The following is a 25,874-nucleotide window of genomic DNA, read 5'->3' on the forward strand; positions in this document are numbered from 1 at the left end:
GATACAATGTTGAATCAATCACAGCACATCCTTCAAAAGACTGTGAAGGTTATTCAGGTCTCTTATGGATCATAAAAATCCCATTGGCTCTGCTATTAAGATTGGGACATAAGACAAATACCTTAATCTCCTTAAAGTACTTCTATCTGTAGTTGAATATTTGCACTTGTTCATATGCACATTCAGAGATAGGACACACAAATACCGGTGAGAACATAAAATTCACATTTGAACCGGTATTAATAAACTTTGGCTATGTAGTTCTGAATCTGAAAGCATTCTCCAGGATGATATCCATGATGATAACGTCAAGAAAGTTTCAGGTGGTTTTATAATTAACATTTATAGAAAGGTAAGAATGTTAACCGCTTAACATTTTACTTCTTTAATACTGATTTATTGTACAGCAAGTTAAAATGTATATTAAAATATTTCAAACCTTCCTCTTATATCTTCATTTCTCATGAAATATTGGTACATAATTATACACTTTGAAAAATGTTTCAGTAAATGATTGATGAACTGATAAAATCTTTGTTAGATTTTTGAGGGACTGCTTTGGCCTTCAGTCATTTCAAAACATATAGGAAAATATCAAAACAATATGTGGGAGATGTAACATTTCATCCATAAGATCAATAATAAATCAGCTCAGGAAATCCTACTTAAATATGGTAAAATACTACATTTATAAAGGTAGAAATATACATCTATTTAGATATTAGCTCCTTAAATTAATAGAAAACATTTTTCTTCAAATATATTTATGTTCTATACATTAAAAGTTACCAAGAATGTCTGAAAAATGTTGATCATGAACAATGCTATTTTAGTGAAGTTCATGTAAATACTTCCACATTTTATCATAATAGCAAGAAAAAAAACAACAGAAAAAATGTAATATGCTTGCTTTGCAATATAAACATAAATGTTCTTCGAATGTATATTAAATCATTGATACATAAATCTATATGAAGGAATATCTTCAATATAGAGAGCAAAAATTTGAATTGATAAGCATCATTTACATGTATCAATCAGATATTGAAATACAAACCAATGTAATTTGTTGCATTGACATTTGCTATGTAAACTTTACAAACATGAACTTCAATCTTAAAATGATATAATTTAACTGTAGCTCTTCCCATGTATCATGTGTGCTATAATTGAAGTCCAATGTTAAATGACCAGCAATGATTAAATGACAGACTGCGAGGTGGTGTTATATGTTATTCTTGCTACAAATAATTTTAACAATGAACACATCTGTTCGTTTTTTTCTGAGTAATGAAAACTCTAATGTGCAAAATTATGGTTTCAAGTCAGATTTTAAAAAGTCAAAATAATTGTGTATTTTACAACGACGTATATGTAAATTGGTCGATTCAATTGTCTGGCTTGACCTGCTTCGGTTTTGCTTTAACCATGACTTCATATTACCTTTAATTTAAAAACCTCAATCCCTCCATATCCTTGGGATTGACTTGATCCTTATGACCATTACTTGAACACAGCTTATTCAGTTTTGTGAATACACTTTGTACCTAATGTCTCAGGTACATTGGCAATATTTAATCAGCTGTAGAGCTGGAATATTTTCTTCAACTTATTGACCATTAATTGCAAAAATAACATTGAGCATAAAAAAAATCATTCAACTCAACCAGTATCATTTATGCAGCATTTGAACCTTCTCTCATTCTTCCTCTTCTATCAGCATAAGCTTCTCTCCCTCTTTCTCATGTGCTTATTTAGCTGTGCTTTAAATGCACTTGTAAAATTCGTCTCAACTACATCTTTTGGAAGCAAGTTCCATATTATCACCACTCTCTGGATAAAGAAATTTCTTTTGAATTCTCTACTAAGTTCTTGGTGACTATTTGTGGCCTCTAGTTTTGCTCTTACTCACACCACCCTTGTAAATATTCACTTCTTCAATATCTTTTATGTTATATAATAACCAAAAATACACCAGATACTTTGTATGGTCTAGTTAAGATTGGTCACAGGTTTAACAAAATTTATCAATACTAACCCTAAAGTATAAGCTTGATTTATTTTGTTTATGCTCTATTTCATTTATGATTTTAGTGATTCATGTAGTTTATGTATTTACGAATTAATTTGAAGAATACTGTTCTTTCATCCTGCTTATGACCAGAAAGGAATCAGAAAGAGTTGTGCATGTGCACTCAGCCCTTCATGACATACCCCAGTCCTGGGTCCCCCACAATCCTGAGGCTCCTGTTTGCTGCCATTGCTGCCTCTGTGGTCCTGCTGCACACAAGTGCTGTTGGCCTCTCATTAGTTGAGATCTCTGGGTGGGGCTTTTATCCCTGGGGTCAAAGTGAAAATGTACTGTTGGCCTTACTTTGCCTGAATGGTATGTCGTTCAGTGGGCTTCCCTTGGAAATGGTAATATTCTATTAGCTTTCCTGATTACTTGCTGTACATGCACACTAACATTTTGTGAATCATACACCAGGCCACCCAGATCCATTTGTATCTCAGAGTTCTGCAATCTCTCAGCATTGAGATAGTATGCTTCTTTATTATCCTTCCTGCCAAAATGAACAATTTTACAATTAATCACTTTTTATTCCATTTGCCAATCTATTCTCACTCAATTAACCTATCTATATATTTTTGTAGATGCCTTATGTCCTCTTCTTAACTTACTTAACTATCTATCTGGCTACCATCAGCAAACCTGGCAACTTTACCTTACACCCCTTCATCAAAGTCATTCAATACATTGTAAGCAGTTAAGATCCCAGTACTGATCTGTGTAACACACCATTCATTACACCTTGTCAACTTGAAAAAGGTCAATTTGTACTCCTTCTCAGCTATACATTAGGCAGGAATATTCTATCTATGTTAAGAATGCTACTACCTTTCTAACAATTCTCCTAATAATTTTTCATGTGTATTTTTCAAAAGGTCAGAGTACTTGGCAACATTGCCTTTGGTTTCCTCATCCAGGTTAATTATAGATATTGTGAATACCTGGGGCCCAAGCACTGATCTTTGCTGATCACTAGTTACCACTCGAAGAAAAGACCTAGTTATTCCCACTTTCTGTTTCCTGTATGTCAACCAATTCTTAATCCATACCAATATATTCCTACTATCCCATGTGCTTTAACTGTCTCATTAATATCTTATGAGGGATCTTATCAAAATCCTTCTAAAAATCCAAAAATACTACATCCACAGATTCTCCCTTATCTATTCTACTTGTTACATCCTCAAAAAAACCTCTGGCAGATTTGTTAAGTATAATCTGCCTTCCATAAACCCATACAGGCCTTGTCAATCATGTTATTGTTTTCCAAATGTTCCGTTATCTGTTGGACAAATACTTACTTTGTTAATTTTTTTTCCCAGATACAGAAAATTCAGCTATCTGTTTTTAAATTTCTGGCAAGCTTTTTCATGTTATCTAATTTTTATCCTTCTTTTTTAACTCAGTCTTTTTTTTAACATTCTGACATCCCATGTATCTTTGCACAATTGTATGATATTTTTCTTTTGATTTGATTTTTAACTTTACTAATCGTGGATTTGGCCCTGGAATTACTCTTAATCACTGAGTACAGAACTGCAATGAGACCTGGGTATCCTTGTACACCAGTCACTGAAAGTAAGCTTACAGGTGCAGCAGGTATGAAAAAGACAAATGGTATATTGGCCTTCATAGTGGGAGTATTCAAGTACAGGAGCAGTGATATCTTGCAGTGACTGCACAGAGCCTTGTAAGGCCAAACGTGGAGTATTGTGTGCATTTTGGTCTCCTTATCTGAGCAAAGATATTCTGGCTATGGAAGGAGTGCAATGGAGGTTTACCAGACCGATTCTTGGAATGGCAGGGCTGATGTATGAAGAGAGATTGGATTGGTTAAAGTAAAAATCACACAACACCATGTTATAGTCCAACAGTTTTATTTGGTAGCACTAGCTTTCGGACCAACGCTCCTTCATCACGATGAAAAAGTGATGCTCCAAAAGCTAGTGCTTCCAAAGAAGCATGTTGGACTATAACCTGGTGTTGCGTGATTTTTAACTTTGTCCACCCCAGTCCAACACCGGTACCTCCAAGTCACGGATCAATTAAGACTATATTCATAGAGTTTAGAAGAATGAATGAGAATCTTACTAAAGCTTATAAAATTCTAATAGGGTTATACAGGGTGAAAGCAGGAAGGATTTCTCAAAGACCGTGGAGTCCAGAACTCAGCATCATAGTCTCAGGGTTCAGGGCAAGCCTGTTAGGACTGGGATGAGGAGAAATTTCTTCAGCCAGAGAGTAGTCAGCTAATGGAATTCTTTGCCGCAGAAAGCAGCTGAGGCTAAAACATTAATATTTTCAGGAGTTAGATATATTTTTTAGGGGATAACAAGATAAAAATGTACAAGGAGAAATTGGGAAAGGGATACTGACTTGGATGATGATATTGAATGATACCCCGGGCTTGAAAGTTTGAATGGCCAATTCCTGCTCTATTTTCTATTCTGAAATATCTCCTTATGTATCAGCCATTACATCTCTGTTGATCTGTTGTTTAACATAACTTATCAATTCATTTTAGCCAGCTGTGCTTTAAGGCCTTCATGATTGTTCTGATTTAAGTTATTTAAAAATTTCTCAGGCCCTTTTTTTCTCTCAATTAAATAGAGTGTGAAATTCAAATGTATTATCGTCCCTGTTACTTAAGGATATATTCACAATGAGAACATGAATTAATCATATCTTTTTACATTGTATGAGGTCCAGTATAGAACTGATCTCTGCTTGATTCAAGGACTTTGTCACTTCCCTGACCACTGACCAAATCAAAAACTAAATTTCATGCGTATGTGTTTCTTTTTATTTGTTCATGGGATGTGGGCTTCATTGACAGGGCCAGCATTCATTACAAATCCTTAGTTGCCCTTGAGAAGTTGGTGAACTGCATTCTTTAACCACTGCAATGCATGTGCTGTATGTAGAAGCCCAGTGCCATCAGAAAGTTTCATGATTTTGACTCAGCAACCCTGAAGGAATGGTGATATATTTCCAAGTCAGCATGGTGAGTGGCTTGGAAGGGAATATGCAGGTTTTGGTGTCCTTGGCCTTGTAAACATAGTGGTCATGGGTTGAGAAGATGTTTCTAAGGAATCTTGGAAAATGTCTGCAATTCATGTTGTAGATACTACACATCACTGTTACTGAGTGTCAGTGGTGGAGGGAGAGAAGATTTGTGGTAGTGTTGCCAATCAAACGGGCTGCTTTGCCTCAGTGGTGTCTGTTGTTGCAGCTGTACTCCAGGCAAGGGGGAGTATTCCATCTCCACCCTGAGCCATGCTTTGTAGATGGTGTTTAGGCTTTTGGAAATATTCCACCACACAAGTTGACACATAAGCATAGGAGGTATGATCAGTAAGTTGCAGATGATGTAAAAGTTGTAGATGTGGTAAATTGTGAGGAGGAAAGCCTTATAGTACAGGAGAATAAGAATGGAATGGCCATATAGGCTGAACAATGACAAATGGAGTTTAGACCTGAAATGTGTCAAATGATGCATTTTGGGAGGACTAAAAGGGGGCAAGGGAGTACACATTGATTGGTAAAATCCTGGGAAGTTCGGAGGATTGGAGCATTGGTGTGTATTTCCATTTATCCTTGAAAGTAAATTGCCACATAATCCTACCATCTTGCACAACCCAAAGCAGGAAAAGAGGGGGTGTAATGGATGCTGAAGAACTGGGAGAGTGACAGTAGTCTTCCAAGGAAAGAAATGAGTACATTCAGCAGGAGGAACATCTTCTTCACCACGTGAGAGTGCTGAAGTGTCAGGAACAACAAGCCATACAGCAGGTCATCAGGCACTTGATTGTGGCTGATATGTTTCTCAACCCCATTCTCCTCATAACCCATGCTCCCGTTGATCCTGGAATTCCCTCCTTAAGGACATTTTGGGTTAACCTACAACAATCTTCTCAAGAGCAATTATGGATGGGCCATAAATGCTGGCCAGCCAGCGAGGCCCATGTCCAATGAGTGAAATTTTAAAAATCAAGAATCTATCTGTTTCTGTCTTAAATACACTCCAAAGGCATGGTTCAAAGTTTGTGAGAAGATTTGTAGCTCGGGTGCTCGTTGTTGTGGTTCTGTTCGCCGAGCTGGAAGTTTTTGTTGCAAATGTTTCATCCCCTGGCTAGGCGACATCATCAGTGCAATGGGTCAGGTATGTTGATGACACGTTTGTAATCATTAAAAACACGGAAATAGAAAAAACACACCGGATCATCAACGCCACACTCACAGGAATCCGATTCACGAGAGAAGAAGGAAAGGATAGCCAACTCCCATTCCTAGACGTGATGGTACAGAGAACACCGAACGGAGAATTCACTACAAGGGTATACAGGAAAGCCACACACACAGACCAAGTCCTAAACTATGAAAGTAACCACCCCAACACACACAAACGAAACTGCATCAGGACACTATTCAAAAGGGCCACAACACACTGAAGTACATCAGAACTGCAAAAAGAAGAAGAGGAACACCTATACAAGGTATTCACCAAAAACAGATACGGGCTGGGAGTTTTTGTTGCAAACGTTTCGTCCGCAACAAGCAACATGAATTCGACTGGGACAACACTACTATCATAGGGCAAGCCAGACAGAGAACAGCCAGGGAATTCCTAGAGGCATGGCATTCATCCACAAACTCCATCAACAAACACATCGACCTGGACCCAATATACCAACCACTACAGCGGACAGCTGAAACTGACAACCCGAAGCGGCAGGGACAGACCACTATAAACACCGGAGGAAACATCAAAGAAGCGCTTCGCAGGAGGCTCCCAAGCACTGATGATGTCGCCTAGCCAGGGGACGAAACGTTTGCAACAAAAACTTCCAGCTCGGCGAACAGAACCACAACAAAGGCATGGTTTTTACATCCCCCCATGGCAATGAGTTCCACAGATTTACCAATGTCTGGCTGAAGAAATTCCTCTGTCATCTGTGTGCAGAAGAATGCAGAAGAGATTTACAAGGCTGTTGCCTGGACTCAATGGTCTGAGTTAAAGGACAAGCTGGGACATTTTTTAGAACGTAGGAGACAGAGGGAGGGTGTTATAGAGGTGAGTAAGATCATGAGAAGCATGCATAGGGTGAGAGCACTCAGTCTTTTTCCCATGGTTGGGGGATCAAGGATTAGACAGCATCAGTTTAAGGTTAGAGGGGAAAGAATAAAAAGGAACCTAAAGGACAACTTTTTTACACAGAGAGTGATACACATATGGATTGAGCTGCCAGTGGAAGTAGTTGAGTGGGTACACAAAGAACACTTAAAAGGCATTTGCAGAGATTCCTGGATAGGAAAGGATTAGAAGAACATGGGCCAAGTGCAGGGAAATTGAATTAGCATGGACGGACATAATCATTGGTGTGGACCAGTTTGGGTCAAAGGGTCTGTCTCTGTTCCATAGGACTCTATGACTCATATGACAAGCCCTTCATCCCTGGAATTACAAAGTTAAAAATCACACAACACCAGGTTATAGTCCAACAGGTTTAATTGAAAGCACACTAGCTTTCGGAGCACCGCTCCTTCATCAGTGGTAGTGAAAGGCTCAATCTTAACACACAGAATTTATAGCAAAAATTTACAGTGTGATGTAACTGAAATTATGCATTGAAAAAATGATTGTCAGTTAAGCCTTTCATCTGTGAGAACACCATGATAGTTTCACTTCTTTCATGTGTAAATCACAAATCTATTTTTTACAAAGTTGCATTCTCAGGTTAGCTGTTAACAATGGTGATAGCTAGACAATATGTTGAAGGTGTTAGCCCCCTGTGTTCTCTGTCTATGCCATGATGTTTAGATTGATTCTAATCTAAAAAGTGAGATAATGGAGTTTTACATGAATGCATGAAGTTTTTGAGCTCAGAGTTCTACATGAATGCATGCAGTTTTTGAGCAAAGTACGATGTAACCCTGAAAGTACAAATTCACCCCACAAAATATATGTGTGCATGTGGGTCTTTGTCTGTGTCTGTCTGGTTTGGGGGTTGTGAGTGTGAGAAAGTGTAAATGTGTGTGTAGTGAGTGCAAAGTGTCTTAAGTCTGTGAGGGGGTGCATGTTGGAGTGTGGGAGTGTGTATGTCTGTAAGGGTGTGTGTGGGTGTCTGTATGCGCGTCTGTGTGGCTGTCTGTGTGCGTGTCGGTGTATAGGAGTGTCCGTGTGTGTGTTTATAAGAGTGCCTGTGTGTGTGTGTGTGTGTGTGTGTGGTGCCTGTGGGAGTGCCTGTGTGTGTGTAGGAGTATCTGTGTGTGTATATAGTGCAATGGTGGTCACCTGTAGTGTGACATGAACCCAAGGTACAGGTTGAGGCCCTCTCTATGGGTACCGAACTTAGCTATCAACCTCTGCGCGGCCACTTTTCACTGCTGCCTGTCCCGACTTCTCAATTTTTCAATGTATAAATTCAGTTACATCACACTGTAAATTTTTGCTATAAATTCTGTGTGCTCGGATTGAGCCCTCCACTACCACCTGATGAAGGAGCGATGCTCCGAAAGCTAGTGTACTTCCAATTAAACCTGTTGGACTATAACGTGGTGTTGTGTGATTTTTAACTTTGTACATCCCAATGCAACACCGGCATCTCCAAATCATCTCTGGGATTATTCTGACAAACCTCCTCTGGACCCCCTCCAATGCCAGCAGATCTTTCCTTAAATGTGGGACCAAAAGCTGCTCACAGTATTCCAAATGCAGTCTGACCAGATCCTTATACAACCCAGCAGTACATCTCTGCTCTTGTATTCTAGTCCTCAGGCAATGAATGCTAACATTGCATTTGCCTTCCTAACTGCCAAATGAACTTGCAATGTTTATCTTAAGAGAATCCTGAACAATTTCCCCACTTATAATTAAACCTCTATACTTCCTACCAAAATGCATAACCTAACACTTTCCCACATTGTATTCCTTCTGCCATCCTCCCAGCCAGTCTAAGTCCTGCTGCAGCCTTCAACCTCCTCAACACTACCTGTCTCTCTAACTTTGTGACAACTGCAAACTTAGCAATAGTACTAACAGTTGTTTTGTTCAGCTCATCAACATATAATGTGAATAGTTATGGTCCCAACACTGATGCCTGCAGAATTCCACTAGTCACTGGCTGCCATCTTGAAAAGACTCTCTGCCTTTTGCCATCTGCTAATCTTCTGTCCATGCCAGTACCTTGCCTCTAACACAGGCAGCATCCGAGGACATGCAAAATCCATTTTGCCCGTCCTCGGATGCTGCCTGAACTGCTGTGCTCTTCCAGCACCACTAATCCAGAATGTAGTCCATCTAGTCCAGGTGATTTATCCACTTTTGGACTTTTCAGCTTCCCTTGCACTTTCTCCTTAGTGATGGCCATCACATCTGCCTCCTGACTGACTTGAGGTTCTGGTAAGCTGCTGGTGTCTTTCACTGTGAAAACTGATCCAAAGTACCTTTCCCATTCCTCCAGTTTTTCTTTTTTCCCCATTACTACTTCTCAAGCTTCATTTTTCAGTGGTCCAATGTTCTTGCCTTTTTTATATATTTTCTATATTGAAAACAACTCCTGCAATCTTCTTTTATATTAGTAGCTAGCTAACTATCATATTTCATCGACAACTCCCCCCCCCCTCTCTGATTGCTTCTTTGGTTATTCTCTATTGGTTTTTAAACACTTTCTAATCCTCTGCTTCCCATTAATATTCACCACATTGTATGCTTTTTATTTTGCTTTTATGCTGTGCCTGGCTTCCGTTGTCAGCCATGGTTGTTTTGTCCTTCCCCTAATACGTTTCTTCTTCCTTGGGGTGGATTTCTGCTCTGCCTCCTGAATTATCCCTAGAAACTATTTCATTACAACTGCATCGCCTTCCCTGCTAGGGTCCCCTTCCAGTCAACTCTGGACAGTTCCTCGCTCATGTCTTTGTAGTTATCTTTACTCAATTGTAATACTATTACATCTGATTTCAAACTGTACAGCGAATTCTGTCATACCATCACCTCCCTGCTAGGGGTTCCTTCACTTTAAGCTCCCTAATCACGCCTGCCTCATTACACGTCACCAAATCAAGAATTGCGTGTTGCCTGTTGTCTAGTGGCGTCAAGAGTGTGGCGCTGGAAAAGTACAGCAGGTCAGGCAGCATCTGAGGAGCAAGAGAATTAATGTTTCAGGCAAAAGTTCTTCCACAAATGTCATTTACTGAATCCGTTGCTCCCGATGTGGAGAGACAGGACGTCTACTTGCAGAAAGCTGCAGAGAACATCTCTGACAAAGGCCTGTTGCCTAGTGGGCTGTACCACAAGCTGCTCCAAAAAAAACATCTTGCAGTATTCAACAATTTTATTTAGTAAATAAATTATTGTAGTATTCCTTTACTTGAGATCTGCTACCAACTTGCTTTATTCTGTCCACTGAAGTCTCCCATGATTATTGTAATAGTGCCTTTTTAAATTTGTTCGTAGGATGTGAGCATCACTGGCTGGCCAGTATTTATTACCTGTCCCTAGTTGCCTTTAAGAAGATGGTGGTGAGCTGTCTTCTTGACCTGCTGCAGTCCATCTGCTGTGACTTGACCCACAATGCCCTTAGGGAGGGAATTCAGGATTTTAATCCAGTGACAGTGAAGGAATGGCGATATATTTCCAAGTCAGGATGGTAAGTGGCTTGGAAGTGAACTTGAAGGTGGCAGTGTTCCCATGTATATACTTCCTTTGTCCTTTTAGATGGAAGTGAGTTCGGAAGGTGGATTTCTGCAGTGCATCTTATCGCGAGTACACACTGCTGCTACTGAGCATCAATGGTAGAGGGAGTGGATACTCATGGATGGAGTGCCAATCAAAGCAGGCTGCTTTGTCCTGGATGGTGTCAAACCTCTTGCATGTTGTTGGTGCTGTATGCAGCCAGGCAATGTGGGGAACATTCCATCACATTGCTGATTTGTATCTTGTTGAGGATACATGGGCGTTGGGTGTTCGGGAGGTGAGTTACTCACCACTTTATTCCATGCCTCTGACCTGCTCATGTAGCCACTGTGTTTATGTTATGAGTCCAGTTGAGTTTCTGGTCAATGATGACCTCCAGGATGTTGATATGGGGGATTCAGTCATGGTAACACCATTGAATGTCAAGTGATGATGATTAGATTGTATCTTATTTAGTTTTAAAGCCCACAATTATACAATTCATCAGGAGTATAGTCCCAGCATGATTCAGGTGGAGTCCATCCCATTGAAACAGCTCCCTCCATATTGGTGCCAATATCCCATGAATTTGAATCCATTTCATCCATACCAATCATTGAGCCACATTTACAGGTAAACATTTACCTGTTTAATCTTGTTGACCCTGTGCCAATTTGCTCATGGATCAGGTAGTAATCCAGAAATTACAGGGTGACCCCTATTTACGCGGAATCGTTTCCTACGGTTTCAGTTACCTGTGGTTTAATGCGGCCAGAATATATTATAGGGAACGTTCCTGAACCAAGGACCAGGAGGTTGCCAGGAAGGTACGCTTCCCATTTAATTGAATGGGTTGGCTCCGATCTGCGGTTTTGGGCTTCCGCAGTAGATCCTGGAATGTATCCCCCATGAGTACAGCGGGACTACTGTGCTATCTTTTAGATCGTGCTTTTTAAATTAGCCCCTGCTGGATCATATTCCCTCAGCAGAATCTCTTTCTTCTTTCTACCTATGCCATTACTACCCATATAGACCACTACAACTGGATCTTTCCCTTCCCACTCAAAATTCCCTTGCAGCCCAGATGAGATATCCTGGACCTGCGTGCCAAGCAGGCACACACAGCCCTCAGGACTCTCAATCCTGGCTACAGAGAACAGTGTCTATTCCCCTCATTCCCTATAATCTATCCCTGATTATAACAACATTCCTCTTCTCTCTAATCTTGAATTATTCCCTATACCACGGTGCTATGGTCAGTTTGCCCATCCTCCCTGGAATGCCAACTCTCTTCCAAATAGGGAACAAGAACCTCAAACTTATTAGCCTAGTCCAGAAGCTGAGGCTCCTTTAGCACTATCTCCTAGTTCCCTCTACCTGCCTTATTTGAAGTCACACACGTCCCTGTCCCAGACTACTGACTGACTTCAAGTTACTTAATCTAAGGTGTGCAACTGCCTCCTGAAACACAGTGTTCATGAAACTCTCCCCCTCCTGGTGTATCATAGCACTTGAAGCTCAGATTCCTAATCATCAACACTCAGCTGGAGTTCTTCAAGCAGCCAACACTTACTACAAGTGCATAATCCTATATCCAAAATGCTCGGGACCAGCTGGTTTTTGGAATTCAGAATTTTTTGAATGTCAGAATAAGTAATAGTTTGATGGTGACATTTAAAAAAAACCTTACCAGAGGAGCAAACTCACTGAGTAAAATGGGCCTTGAGAGAGAATTGAGGCCTGCCAGTGCTGGGCAACACCCCCTTCACGTCACATCTGGGTGGCACGCATCGAATGGGTTTCGACTTGTGTTAACTGTTTGCACGTCAAACAACCTTGTTAATGAGAGAAAAAAAACTTCACAAAAAAACCTTCAGACTTGAGAGCTTTTTGGATTTCGGGATTTCAGATAAAGGGTTGTCTACCTATACCAATGTGGTTACTATGAGCAACAGTGGGGACCACTAGCTCCCATATCATACAAGTACAACTCATCACCTGGCCCAGCATCTTTTATTTTATTTAGTTCTTTTTTTAATTTCCTACTGGTCTTTTAGTTTGTAACCTATAAATATTTCTTGTTTTTAACCGTCAATCTGAAAGTAAGGTATAACAGATAGTCAAAGTAGCAGTAATTACCAGCCAATGAACTTACAGTTTTCCTGAGATGTCACTCTCTCTTTGGTGTTTGGTCCCTGATCATGGGCTTTATTTTATCCTGTTAAGTAAAAATCTGACAAACTATGAACTAAAACAATTAAGTAAAAGCACCTACTTGCCTCTGCACTGAATTCCCACACTGCCTATAAATTCCCTGAACCATATAGTCACTTGGACTGTGTTTCTCTTCAAATGTGATCTCTCCTCCCTGACCATGTTCAGCTTACTTTGCTTTGGTTTTGCTTTACTTTTTGTTGTTCAATAAAAGTTCCAGTTTTTAACTGTTTAAACACTTTCAAAATGCGATGCTTCAACATGGAACAATGTTACAATTATATAATTCTTATAATGTGGAAACAGGCCATTTGGCCCAACAAGACTACATCAACCCTCCAAAGAGTAACCCACCCAGACCCATTCCCCTACCCTATTACTCTACATTTGCCCCGACTAATGCATCTAACCTACACATCCCTGAACACTATGAGTAATTTAGCATGGCCAATTCACCTAACCTGCACATCTTTGGAATGTGGGCAGAAACCGAAACACCTGGAAGAAACCCACATAGACACGGGGAGAATGTGCAAACTCCACACAGACAGTTGCCCGAGTCTGGAATCAAACCCGAGTCCCTGCTGGTGCTGTAAGGCAGCAGTGCTAACCACTGAGCCACTAAGTTGCTGTGCTATGCTAAGTGTTAGGGAAAGTGTAACTCTTCCTTAGACAGAATTCTAACCTGGCATTGTGATAACAATGAGTAGTCTATGTACAATCATTCTTGCATCTACAGTTACATTTACAGTGGATCAGATATCTGAGAATCTAAACTAACAATATATTTACAACTATAGTCTGGCACAGTGGTTAGCACTGCTGCCTCACAGCGCCAGAGACCCTGGTTCAATTCCCGCCTCAGGCGACTGACTGTGTGGAGTTTGCACGTTCTCCCCGTGTCTGCGTGGGTTTCCTCTGGGTGCTCCGGTTTCCTCCCACAGTCCAAAGATGTGCAGGTCAGGTGAATTGGCTATGCTAAATTGCCCGTAGTGTTAGGTAAGGGGTAAATGTAGGGGTATGGGTGGGTTGCGCTTCGGCGGGTCGGTGTGGACTTGTTGGGCCGAAGGACCTGTTTCCACACTGTAAAGTAATCTAAAGTAATCTAATCTAATCTTCTGTTTGCAATTAACTGTAACCCGGACCATCAATGGCCCCAGGTAGGTTGTGTTTTTCTCATTCACTACAAGCATTATGACAGGTTTGGGTATGCTTGGCTGTACATGGCCCTGTGCACAGCTAGATTTTAAATATGAAGCAGAAACCCCAATAGACCCTGGCAGAACCAAGTACATCTGTCACTGGTGAATGCACAATTGCATAAGTGAGGTGCCATAGATGAATGGTACATACATATTGAAGAGAATTGTGGAGGTACTTCTGCGATAACTCACTAGAGATCATTGACAGAAACCTTTGTGGAAATCCCAAATTGACACTTAATTGATTTGTGATAAAATTCAGGCTCATCCATGTCACCTTATCCAAAACCCTTTAAATTTGGATCTCTTGTGAACCAATGACTTAAGCTGGAATTCCTACCCTAAATCCTTTCAACTCTCTACCTCTCTCTCTCTTTATCTCTCCTTCCTCCTTTGAGTTTCGCTTTAAAGCCTACAATTTGGCCAACTTTTTGGTTACCAAACCTAATGTCACCTCCTTTGTTTTGATGTCAGTTTCTGCCCCATTTTAGTGAAATATCTTGGATATTTTACAATGTTAAAGGGTCTACAGAGGAACCTCAATTATCCAAAGGACACAGGCAGGGAGTATTTCGGTCGGTTAATCGAATTCTGGACAACCAAATGCTGGATAACATAGCTTAGCTGAGCATTGGGACCTTGTGATCTTGCTGGATAATCCGATATTTGGATAATCAAATTCCAGATAGTCGCGATTCCTCTGTATATGGAAGTAAATTGCTGTTTTTGTTGTTAATATATTTTTATTGGGTAATTATTTCAAGAGATATGGAAAAGTTGTGGGTTAATAGAATTCTGGTACAGATTAGCCATAATCTATTGAATAGCAAAACAGCAATGAAGGCTGGTGACTTCCTCTTTCTGTATTTCAAGTTAACTGAAATTCTCTGTCCAAGTGCAAAGGAGTGGATGTGCTGATCAAGGGTTAGCTTTATAGATTTTGTAGGTTAACTCAGAAGTCTCCCCACATCTCCCTAGATAAGGTCTGAAATTACTTTCCAATCTAATTGGTGAGCAGAAGAAATGGTCCCTCCATCCAAGGTATGGGGTAAAATGCAAGGAGGGAAAAGTTAGTAATATTGAATTCTGCCACATTTTTGCCATGAATTGTCATGCAGTTTTACAATGCAAATAGAATTTCTACCTGAGAATGCCTTTCCTCATATGATTTGAGTTTATTTTACAAAAGAACCCAAAAGTTGAATTTTGAAATGTAGAACAAAAGAACTTTTCTCGTTAATAATCAAAATTCTAATTACAGTCATCAGCATAAAATCACAGAACTACTGCAGTGCAGAAGGAAAATATTCAGCCTTTGTATCTGCACCATGTCTCTAAAAATTTTAACCTAATGCCAATCTTCTGCCTTTTCCTTTATCCCTGCACATTGTTTCTATTTAAATTATCATCTGATGGCCTCTTGAAAGCTGCAATTAGACCTGCCCTCACCACACTTCCATTCCATGCAGTACCTGCCAGACTCACTGAGTAAGAAAGTTTCTTCTTACCTCACATTTGCTTCTTTAAAATTGTGCTCTCAGCATCTCTATCCTTTTGCAAGTGTGAACAGTTTCTCCCTAGTCCTCTTATGATTTTGCATATTGAGTCTCCTCTAAGCCCTCTCCTTTCCAAGAAAAACAACTCCAACTTCTCCAAATCTTCCTTTTAGCTGAAGTGTCTATACTCTGGAACAATTGTAAACCTCCTCTGCAGTCTCTCCTATGTGTTCACATTATTTCAATGGGTGGTGCCTAATCTAGCTAAGGTTTAATCAGTGTCTTATATAGTTAATCCTAACATCCTTGCTCTTGTATTCTACATGCCTATTTATGAACTTTGAACTCAGCATGCTTTATTAACAGCTCTCTCTATCTATATTTAATGTCTAGCATGCATATACACTTAGGTCTCTATGCTCCCGCATATCCTTTAAAATAGTACGCTTTATTTTATAGTGTCTGTCCATGTTCTTTGTACCAAAACGTATCACTTTCCATTTCTCCACATTGAACTTCGTGGCAGATTTAGAGGCAATGGCATGTTCAGATAGGAAGATGTGTGGATGCAGCCACAAATAAAGAAAAATGCAGACAGAAACCATGCATTTATTTTTAAACAAATAAAGAAGTTTAATTTTAGGAAGAAAAAAAGAACTGTTGAGTGAAATTGATGTGAGGGCAAAGGTATTTCTGTTCACTGACCTCATAGCCTAAGCTGCGATAAATGTCATTGGAGTGGATCAGATACCAATGCAATGCCTACTTAATAATTACACCTGATTAATTCAAACAGCATATTGATGAAAAGGAAATTATGTAGCAAAAAAAATAGTATATAAATCATTTATTTTTAAAAATATATAAAATGAATAAAGACAAAATACATGTTAACTCATATCAAAGCATGGCTACTCATAATTGGTCTTAATTAATGTTAGAGTATATCCAAGCACGATATTTTAGAGTTTATGGCCTTAAGTGATCAGGTCAACAGAAGAAACATTGGATCAGAACATTGGACAAGACCTTTTCTGAGGAAGGATCAGTTGACCTGAAACGTTAACTCTGATTCCTCTCCACAGATGCTGCCAGACTTGCTGAGCTTTTCCAATAATATCTGCTTTTGTTTGTGAGCAGAAACACTGGGTTCATTTAATTTTTTTGCAATATTGTAAAATGTTACATTGATAATCCAATTGATCTTTTGAATTCAATAGAAATTATTATTATTTCTGTCATTCAATTCAAATTCTGAATCATTTTATTTGTTTAGGAAGATATTTTTGTGGTGATTTCAAATTACGCTGGTTAAAACAACTGATGAGGAATCATGGTAAAATAGTACATAAATAAATTGCAAAGCTATTACAAATGATGTATTGTCTCGTTAAATTAAAGCTTCTATATTGTGTCTTTTCTTTAATGGGACATTTCCAGCTTCTAGGATTTCAATTCTTCAGAACCTAGGTTCTTCTACTCTAAAATATATCTGACCATTAAAAATCATTTCATGCTTATTGAACATGTGCTTCCCTTGTTTCAAATATGCCACTAATGATAGGATATTTTTACAGAAACCACAGATTAACTACAAATGAAGAAAATCATATTCTTGATAAAGATACCTTCAATCAATAATTTTGAAATAACAACTTTTTTGTCTCACCGTGATCAAGGAATTTATCAATGTGAAAGAAAATGAATTTATCAGACCATGAGAATTCAGAAAATGTGCAATATTGTTTTGAATTTGTCAACACATCCTGTCCTAGAGTCACCAGGTCAATTGCTATTAATGTAGCACTCTATATTTTTATTACCATTTCAATACTCATTACTTTATTTGGAAACCTAGTGGTGATCATTTCCATTTTACATTTCAAACAACTACAGACACCCACCAATTTTCTTCTCTTATCTTTGGCTGTTGTAGACTTTCTGGTTGGTTTTATTGTATTGCCATATAGTATGGTTAGGTCAGTGGAAACATGCTGGTATTTTGGAGAAGTGTTCTGTAAAATTCACTCAATTATAGAAATTGTGCTAATTGTTGTTTCAATTTATACTTTATGTTTTATTGCCATTGATCGTTATTATGCTATGTGTGACCCTTTGTTTTACACTGTAAAGATCACTCTACCTCTAACAGTTATGACAATTGTACTGATTTGGCTGTTTGCTGTCTTTTATGGACTTAGTGTGTTTTTATTAGACTTTAGTAAAAAGTCTGTAGATGATTATGAGGCTGTTAGGTCCTGTGAGGGCAGCTGTATTGCATATCACAAGTTTGAGGGGCATATAGATGCATTGATTGTATTTTTTATACCAATTTTTATTATTTTAGGAATATATGTGAAGATATTTTTTGTGGCAAGGTGCAAACATTGTAGAAAAGTTGCAAATATGCCAAATGAAAGCCACCATACTGAAGAAAACAATGTCACACTTATGCATAAAAAGGACCAAATAGTTGTTCGAAAGCAAGACATTTTAATTGGAATTTTTACATTCTCCTGGCTGCCTTTCTATGTAAATAGTATTCTTAATCCATACTTTGATTTCTTAATCCCACCAGTTTTAGATAGTGTATTTGCATGGTTTGGATTCTTTAATTCCACTTTAAACCCTTTGCTTTATGCTTTCTTGTATCCATGGTTTCGCAAATCACTAAAACTTATACTTTCTTGTCAGATATTTAACTGCGATCCTTCTACAGTTAATATTCTTTCCAAGTAACCAAATACAGAAATGATGCAGAAAAATCAAATAAATGTAACCAATAAATATTTAAAATATGTTGTGTTGGAAAGTGTTTCATTGCCTTTAATCCAGTCATGGTTCATTTATAGCATCCTTGCCTCTGAAGAGCATGTAGAAGTGCTCCTGAAAAGGACACAGACAGGTTTCATGTTACAAACTAATGTTTCTGTTGCATTCCCTATTGCACAAATCTGTGAAGGACTTCTGCATGTTGTCTTTTGGAGTGGGAGGCCTGATAAATAGTTACTGTGGTTTCAATTACCAGGTGAGGTTGAGGACAAGGCTGCAACATTTCATTCACCTTCATAGTTATCTGCTGGTCTATTGTTGCAGGGTTTTGTTGTGGTAGGACCCATGAAGAGATAGAGGCTGCCCACAACTCTCTACCTCACTGTATCTTAAGCACCCTGCCACTATGATTCATGGCTGCTTATTTGACGGAAGTGGTCTTGATTATTTTTCACTGACATCCATATTTGGAGTTGCATCTGCTATCCATCACCCTTCGATGGCTATGTTGGTGGCTGCTTCTTATTCCAGCTCTACTGGAGCAGATCTTGTGGTCTGAAGGAGTGAGTGGCCGTCCTATTCGAGTGCCATCAAGCTGACAGATACACTGAATGTTTCTTTAACTGGTTGGGGATCCTGTGTGGGATTGTTCAAATCTCAACCCACAAATATATCAAGTCTGTTATTAATGCAGTTTATGCCAGATCAAAGAACAAAGATCAGTAGAGCACAGGAACAGGCGCTGTATTTCCTCTAGTTCCAGCTTATTCATATATCTGTCAAGATGCCTCTTAAACATTGATATTGTGTCCACTCCACCAGCTCCTCAGACAGTGCATTCCAGATACTTATCACCCTCTTTGTAAAAAAAACTTGCCTCTCACATGTCCTTTAAACTTACCCCTTTTTACCTTAAACCTGTGCTCTCAAGTATTTGACATTTGTACTCTTGGGGAGAAAGATTCAGACTATCTTTTCTATCCATGCCTCTCACAATTTTGTAAACTTATATCAATTCGACTCTCAACCTTCATAGTTCAAGTGAAAACAAACCAAGTTTATTCAATTTCTCCTCATGGCTAATACCCTCCAAACCAAACAATATCCTTTTCTGTAACCTCTCCAAAGACTCTGCATCCTTCATGTAGTATGGCAAACAGAATTATATACATTCTTCCAAATGTCACCTAACTAAAATTTTATACAGCTGCAACATGACTTGCCAATTGTTATACTGTATACCCCAGTATGCTTATATATCTTCCTGACCACCTTATTTACTTGACTTGTCATTTTCAGAAAACTGTGGACATTTACACCTAGATTCTTTGCCCATTGTTTCAAGGGATGTGTAGGTTAGTGGATTAGCCATGGGGAATGCAGGGATAGGGCTTGGGTGGGATGCTCCTCAGAAGGCTTGTGTGGACATGATGGGCTGAATGGCCTGCTTCCACATAGTATGGATTTTATGATTGGAATTTATGAATATTATGTCTTGTGAATCTTTGTGAACTGAGTGACTGCAGCATTTGTACAATTAAACAAATGGTTTTATTAAATTGTACTAAATGTTCCTTTCCACAGGATCAACATCTATTTTAAAATATAGAGGACTTCCTAGCTCAATATTACTGTAAACTCCTCTTTCATGAATTGTCTCTTTCCTATTTCAAGATTACACTGAGCAAAGGAAATGAATTCAACCCAATCACAGGATAAGGCTAATACAAAATACTACTTTGAATTTGTCAATACCTCATGTCACAAAAACAGCCAGTCAACAGCTGTACATGCAGTGTTATATATGCTATTTGCAGTTATTGTAATGGTTACAATAATAGGCAACTTACAGATGATTATTTCAATTTTACATTTTAGAAAACTACAGACAGCCACCAATTTTCTTGTTCTTTCACTTGCTGTAGCTGATTTTCTAGTGGGATTGGTAGTTTTTCCTTACAGTATGATTAGGTCTGTTGATACATGCTGGTATTTTGGAAGTATATTTTGTACAATCCATTCAGGCTGGACATGATGCTGACAATAACATCTATTTATCACTTACGTTTTATTGCCATTGACCGTTACTATGCTGTGTGCAAACCTTTACACTACAAAAATCACACTGCCTGTCATCGGTTTAGTTGTTACATTTAGTTGGGTGTTTTCTATAGTTTATGAATTTGCTTTACTTTTCTCAGATGCTCAGATGCTGTGGAATTGAAGATTATATCAGTGCTATTTCTTGCCATGACAGCTGTATGCTTATATTTTTTTTAAATAGATATTTTTATTAGAAATTTAACATTTTTACAAGTTTACAAAAATAAACAAAACATGCTTATATTTAATAAATTATGGGGCCATCTGAATCCACTGATAGCATTTTTTGTTCCTGTTTCAGTTATTGTATATATATATATATATATATATCTCAAAATACATTTTGTAGCAAGGAAGCATTCTCGAGCAATTGGAAACATGATGCACAGAATGAACTCAAACCAGCAAAATAACACAGGAAGTTTCCATAAAAATGAATTCAAGGTTGCTGTAAAACTGGGGATTGTAATAGGAGTCTTCATTATCTGCTGGCTGCCATTTTTCATAATTACCATTGTTGATCCTTGTATTGGTTTCTCTGCATTGTTTGAAGTGTTTGCGTGGCTTGGTTATTTTAATTCCACTTGCAATCCAATGTTATATGGCTTTTTTTATCCCTGGTTTCGCAAAGCATTAAAAATGATCATTTCTTGTAAGATATTTGATGAACACTCTCCGATGGAATGGCAACCTTTTTCAAAAATGAGAATTGTTTATTTTGTGATACTAGTGAGCCATTTCTGCTGGGATTGCTTCTTCATTTAGTGGCATTAGTATTTCATAATATATTGAATTATAGTACATCATTAACATAGGAAACTGTATTTATAAAGTCTAATTGTCAACCTGCAATTGTTACAATTAGTCTGTTCAAATTTATGCATGTAATAAACTTTGGAGATTTGTTAAGATTACATTGGCAGCCACATGCAAAATGTTCACTGACTGACTACCACGGTAACTAAATTGCAAATTTAAAACTTATGTCTATCGAGCCAGACTTCACTTTGGAATCTGACTTGCCCAAAATTACCATCAGCTGGGAATAATATACTACTCTGATTTAGCATCAGGATAACTTGAACTCTATCTCATTGGAGCAGCTTAACTCATGATGTCAGCTAATCCTTTCAGGTACTTGAATAAAACAAAGAACCACGGATGCTGGAAATTTGAGGTTTCTGAAGAAAGATCACTGAATTTGAAATGTTAACTCTGTTTACTCACTGATTTCACCAGACCTGGTGAATTTTTCCAGAAATTTGAGTTTTCTTTTCAAATACTGTTAGCTCAGTTGGTTGAATGACTGGTATTTAGTATGGACTGATGCCAACAGCACATTTCAATTTCTGTAGTGATTTTTGTCACTTCAAAGATTCTACCTTCTCAACTTCACCCCTCCCCTGAGGTGTAATGACCCTCAGTTTAAACCACTGCCTGTCATCTCTCTGTAATGGTGGAGCAGCCTTATGGGACAATGGTGAATTTATCTTGAATTATATAACAGTTACTGGAGTTAATCTGGAGAAGATTTACTGATACTGAGTGTGAAGTGTTGAGGTTTGATTTCCCACCAATGTTCTGTGAAGCTGTTCCCTAATAATCACCATTGAAATTAAGTGGATTTGTCGACTTGGGTCACATTTCCACTGAGAGATAATCAAGCCTTGGCACTAGCATTTCCTAATCAAAGTGAAATCAGGGGCGAAGTATATTTGGAGCTAAAAATTCAGCAATTTGATACTGAAGCAAATTCGGAAATTGTCTTAAAATTTATGGACAAAATTCAAAACAAAACCAATCTATTAAATGTGTATGTGGCATGGTAAGACTTTAATAAGAGAGCTGGATAGTTATAGTATTGAAGAATACATAATTTAACAATTTCACAGAATATATTGAAGAGTGGAAAAATTATATTGAAGATTTCTAAGTCAGTATTTGCCTTCACCACTGTGCCACCTTCACCGTGGGCGGCACGGTGGCACAGTGGTTAGCACTGCTGCCTCGCAGCGCCAGAGACCCGGGTTCAATTCCCGCCTCAGGCGACTGACTGTGTGGAGTTTGCACGTTCTCCCCGTGTCTGCGTGGGTTTCCTCCGGGGGCTCCGATTTCCTCCCACAGTCCAAAGATGTGCAAGTCAGGTGAATTGGCCATGCTAAATTGCCCGTAGTGTTAGGTAAAAGGGTAAATGTAGGGGTATGGGTGGGTTACGCTTCGGCGGGTCGGTGTGGACTTGTTGGGTCGAAGGGCCTGTTTCCACACTGTAAGTAATCTAATCTAATCTAATCAAAAAAAAAATTAAATTGACATAGCATGTCAAACATGGATAGATTCCCAATATTGATTGGACTTAGATTTTCAAAAAAGGCCTTGCTACTGAAACAAAACATAAGCATTTTTAAAACTCCAGTAAAAATACATATTTCCAGCAGTTTTCATGACACAAGGATTCAATAGTAATGATATTTCTAGATCATCCAGATTAATATTAAAGAAGGTTCATAACCAAGTGAGGCAGAGACACCTTTGGCAACTATGCAGAATACACAGATTGAGGAACTATAACAGAAGAACAAACACCGGAAATTGCCAGAGCATGGTCTACAAGTGTTTCAAATTTCACTTGAAATATGATTGTGAAACACATTGTCCTCAAGAAAATAATAAGATTTTCAAAATGAACCACAACACAGAGGGTCTGTGAGGAGAAAGTGACAATACTGATCAGGCAGAAGGAATCAAATTAGTTTCAAGTTGTTTGAGCATAGTAATGTATGCCCTGAACACAAATTCAATCAGTTGTGCAAGTGTTAGACAATGAATGCATGCCCACAGCAAACTCCCGCAAATTGTACAGAAGTAAATGAGCAAATCATCAGTTTTAGCAGTGGAAAGATAAACATTTAGACGAGGAAAATTCTGTTTCCTTTCTTCAAATGGTGACACAACAACTTTTACAAGAGAGTGCAGATATCTAGTGTAGAACCTAACCCTTATCCACAAGCTTTGACTTAGAAGTAAGAAAGCTGCCACTAAATCACAATTAGTAATGTTTAATATCTTAAAAATATGTGGTTTATGTTTTTATAAGGTAAGGTGGTATAATGTTTTGTAAATGAGAGAGATGGCTGTTTTATTATAGGTCTTCAGCTTTCATTTGGTTACTCACGAGGGTCCAAGTGAAGTGTAATATTTAGCTGCCTATCTGTTGGAAGCTTTGGAATCCAGAGGATGTCCCAAAACTGTGACTGTCTTTTTAAATAATTCAGAATTTAAAAACACTGAAAAAACAAGCTGGATCTTAGAATCTAGAAAACAACTGAACCTCTTCATGAAATTCATCATACAGCTCACCACCACCTTTACTTTAACAATATAGTGCAGAACAGGCCCTTCGGCCCTCGATGTTGTACCGACTTGTGAACTATTCTCAGCTTGTCCCCCCTACACTATTCCAAAATCATCCATGTGCTTATCTAAGGATTGTTTAAATCTCCCTAATGTGGCTGAGTTGGCTACATTAGCAGGTAGGACATTCCACGCCTTTACCACTCTCTGCATAAAGAACCTGTCTATGTTGTGCCGACCTGTGAACTATTCTCAGCTTGTCCCCCCTACACTATTCCAAAATCATCCATGTGCTTATCTAAGGATTGTTTAAATCTCCCTAATGTGGCTGAGTTGGGTACATTAGCAGGTAGGGCATTCCACGCCTTTACCACTCTCTGCATAAAGAACCTGCCTCTGACATCTGTCTTAAATCTATCATCCCCCAATTTGTAGTTATGCCCCCTTGTACACACTGACATCATCATCGTCGGAAAAAGACTTTGACTGTTACCCCATCTAATCCTCTGATCATCTTGTATGTCTCTATCAAATCCCCTCTTAGCCTTCTTCTTTCCAATGAGACCCAAGTCTCTCAGCCTTTCCTCAAAAGATCTTCCCTCCAAACCAGGCAAATCTCCTCTGCACCTTTTCCAATGCTTCCACATCCTTCCCGAAATATGGGGACCAGAATTGTACACAATATTCCAAGTGTGGCCGCACCAGCATTTTGTATAGTTGCAGCACGATATTGCGGCTCCGGAACTCAATCCCTCTACGAATAACACCTAATACACCGTTTGCCTTCTTAACAGCACTATCCACCTTGGTGGCAACTTTCAGGGATCTATGTACATGGACTCCAAGATCCCTCTGCAAATCCACACTACCAAGAATCTTTCCATTGACCTGGTATTCTGCCTTCCTGTTATTCTTCCCAAAGTGCATCACCTCACATTTAGCTGCATTGAACTCCATTTGCCACCTCTCAGCCCAAATTCTGCAGTTTTTTCCAAGTCTCCCTGCAACCTGTAAAATTCTTCCAAACTATCCACCACTTGCTGCCTTCTTTCAGAAAGCTAGTTTCTAATCCAAACTGCTAAATCACCCTCAATTCCATGCTTCTGCATTTTCTCCAACAGTCTACCATGTGGAACCTTATCAAAGGCTTTACTGAAGTCCATGTATACCACGTAAACTGCCCTACCCTCATCCACATGTTTGGTCCCCTTCTCAAAAAACTCAATGAGGTTTGTGAGACATGACCTGCCCTTGGCGAAACCATGCTGACTATCTGAAATCATATTGTTACTTGCGAGATGATTATAAATCTTATCTCTTACAATCCTTTCCAAAACCTTTCCTACAACAGAAGTAAGACTCACTGGTCTATAATTACCTGGGTCATCTCTACTGCCCTTCTTGAACAAGGGCACAACATTTGCAATCCTCCAGTCCTCTGGTACTAAACCTGTAGATAATGACAACTCAAGTTTCAAAGCCAAAGGCTCTGCTATCTCCTCCCTAGCTCCCAGAGAACCCTCGAATATATCCCTTCCGGCTCAGGGACTTGTCTACTTTCACTCCTTCTGGAATTGATAACACCTGTTCATAACTAACCTCGATCCTTTCTAGTCTAATATCTCGTACCTCATTCTTCTCCTCTACAATATTGTTTTTTTCTGAGTGAAAACCAATGAGCAATGTTCATTTAGCACCTCTCCGATCTCCACAAGGTCCACACTCAACTTCCCACTTCTGTCTTTGACTGGCCCTATTCCTACCCTAATTATCTTTTTATTCCTCACATACCTATAGAAAGCTTTAGGGTTCTCCTTTATTCTATTTGCTAAAGACTGCTCATGTCCTCTCTTTGCTCTTCTTAACTCTCTCTTTAAATCCTTCCTAGCTGCTCTGTAACTCTCCATCACCTCATCTGAACCATCTTGTCTCATCAACACACAAGCCTCCTTCTTCTGTTTAGCAAGAGATACAATTTCTGTCGTAAACCA

At 38.9% G+C, this 25,874-nt stretch overlaps 1 protein-coding gene and 1 pseudogene across 1 annotated transcript; both read left to right on the forward strand.

Annotated features, from left to right (window-relative positions):
• The first annotated feature begins 182 nt into the window (after positions 1–182).
• On the forward strand, positions 183–19,271 carry LOC122544174 (trace amine-associated receptor 4-like). The gene is made up of 2 exons (XM_043683211.1): positions 183–352; positions 17,235–19,271. The coding sequence occupies exon 2, from the start codon at positions 17,359–17,361 to the stop codon at positions 18,394–18,396; it is 1,038 nt and encodes a 345-aa protein (XP_043539146.1). The 5' UTR covers positions 183–352; positions 17,235–17,358; the 3' UTR covers positions 18,397–19,271.
• A 9-nt stretch (positions 19,272–19,280) lies between these two features.
• LOC122544165 lies at positions 19,281–21,499 on the forward strand (annotated as a pseudogene).
• The last annotated feature ends 4,375 nt before the right edge of the window (positions 21,500–25,874 follow it).

This window comes from Chiloscyllium plagiosum, chromosome 3 (assembly GCF_004010195.1).
Source record: "Chiloscyllium plagiosum isolate BGI_BamShark_2017 chromosome 3, ASM401019v2, whole genome shotgun sequence".
In the NCBI taxonomy this organism is placed as follows: domain Eukaryota; kingdom Metazoa; phylum Chordata; class Chondrichthyes; order Orectolobiformes; family Hemiscylliidae; genus Chiloscyllium; species Chiloscyllium plagiosum.